Consider the following 2,050-nt stretch of genomic DNA (forward strand, 5'->3'; position numbering starts at 1 on the left):
GAGATGAACTGTTTGCTTTCATAAATGAAACCTTTATCAAACACCTCAAAGAGCTGGATGAAAATGACCAACAGAGTTTTATCGATTCATTTCTGATTCGGCAGCAGGAGGTAACGGAGTCTTTTACATACCCTTGCAATTCTGAAATAGTCACATAACGTCTTTACCGTGTGCACATGTATGATACTCTTGCAGCTGGCAGGAAACCTTGAGAAAAGATAAATGCAACATCCCACAGCAGTTTCCAAATATTTGCAAGCATTAATATCTACTTTCTTCTGCAGGAGAAAAATTGCATGTACTTTCTAAGTAAATCTCCTGAATATTTTCTGATATGTAATTAGTACTCCTACCTGAAATTAGAGGATTTTCCTAATTAGTGACATCCCATCCCTGTGAGTGCTAAGTATCCCCCAGCTTTCTGCAATTTACTGAAATGTCTCCACAGGAGATGTTTGCACATTGTTTGTTTTTACCAGTCCTTTCCCTTACACCCTAGGAGGAAAAGAGCACGAGTACTGGCTTCTTCCATAAGGAAAACCTAAGAGCTGTTGTGGCTAACTTATTTGCTGCTGGCACGGAGACCACGTCAAGCACTCTGCACTGGGGCATATTGCTCATGATGAAGTACCCTGACATTCAGAGTGAGTACTTCTGTGGGTCTGGCTCCTTTTCTGTCCCTTTCAGGACTTAAGGATTAAACTACAGAATGAAAGAAAAACTAGGACATTGTCAAGGTAAGGAGTGTGAGTGAATGAACCACACCTCCTGGCATGGAGGCATCCGTGAGGGTCAGAAAGAGAGTTTATCCATGCACACATGCACACGCCCCACAGTCAATTTTGTACTGTTGTGTCCTTGGCCACCATCAGAACATGGGTATACATCCAGGAGTATACCAAAACCCTGGATCTGAGTCTTCAGGGTTAGTGCATTATGACAGGCTACCGTGGAAGTCCAGGGCCAGCCAGCACCAGATCTCTGCAGCGAAGACAGATGGCTTGACAGTCATGTATTCACAGACTCCTGATGAAAATATGTTCCAGTTTTTCTCATGAAAATCATGATGCGCTCTAATGAATCTTCACTGCACCAATTTACTCACTATTATAGTAAAGGGGAAGGAGATGGGTTGGACATATGCCGATCTGATAATATCATTATGGCTACCTTTCCGCTTGTAAAACTTGAGGACAGGGAGAAACTGGTTGTGTAAATGAAGTCCACCACTTGCTCTTCCAATCCGTGTCCTCTGAAGCTTGGAAATTCAGTCAGAGCTGGGCTAGGGATTTGGACTTCCAGCTGATTGCTGCATCCTTGAGAAAAGGCATGACCCCTGCTAGCTTCAAGGGAGTAATGATAAGATTTAGTGGAAAAAAGGTAATACAGACCCACCAATTTGGACAGTTACCTCCCAGGTCCAAAGCTGGCATTTAAAGCTAAGATGTTAGAGTGCGTGGTAGTCTCTCAGCTCCAGGTATTACTGGAGAAGTCTGATTACTTGGATCTGCTCCAATCCACGTTTCAAGGCATGAATCACTTGATCGAGGTTTGTATACATTATTGGCAGCCACATAGGATCATACCCTAGTTCCTCTGAGAGGTCATAGTCATTCAATTCATATCAATTCTTAGATATATATGACATGGTGAAATAACGCACAGTCTAGATACTGTTTCTTTATTGACTTGAGTATTTCTATGTTGTTCCATACATACTTGAAGGAGTTAAGTTTCTTTCATGTTTTCCTGCTAATTAATGAGAATATGGTTTGTTTTGTTACTTTTCTCAAGATACTCAAGCAGGATTTCACATGTTGTATATTTCTACATTGATTTAATTCCCCTAAAGCTTCAGGATTCTGTATGTGCACCAGGAGTATCCTTCTGAATGGTTTCTCTGGTCTGGGCCTGAAAGGCATGCAGCTCTCCCTGCAGAAGGTCCCAGAATATGGTGCTTGGAGGACTTCTGCTCCACCACACGGCCACTGGCCTATGGCAGGCTTCCCCAACCTTGTGCCTCACAGGCATGTTTGGGCTGCAACGTCCA

The 2,050-nt window shown here is 42.9% G+C and overlaps 1 protein-coding gene across 1 annotated transcript in view; it reads left to right on the forward strand.

Annotated features, from left to right (window-relative positions):
• LOC123022475 (cytochrome P450 2K4-like) overlaps window positions 1-2,050 on the forward strand; it is a gene marked incomplete at its 5' end in the record, with an annotated part of 15,680 nt that overhangs the window by 10,901 nt on the left and 2,729 nt on the right. Inside the window, 2 exons of the mRNA XM_044428173.1 lie at window positions 4-110; window positions 500-644. Coding sequence (XP_044284108.1) covers window positions 4-110; window positions 500-644 — 252 coding nt within the window. The remainder of the gene's footprint in view (window positions 1-3; window positions 111-499; window positions 645-2,050) is intronic.

This window comes from Varanus komodoensis, unplaced genomic scaffold (assembly GCF_004798865.1).
Source record: "Varanus komodoensis strain SLA01 unplaced genomic scaffold, ASM479886v1 scaffold1955, whole genome shotgun sequence".
Classification (NCBI taxonomy): Eukaryota; Metazoa; Chordata; class Lepidosauria; order Squamata; family Varanidae; genus Varanus; species Varanus komodoensis.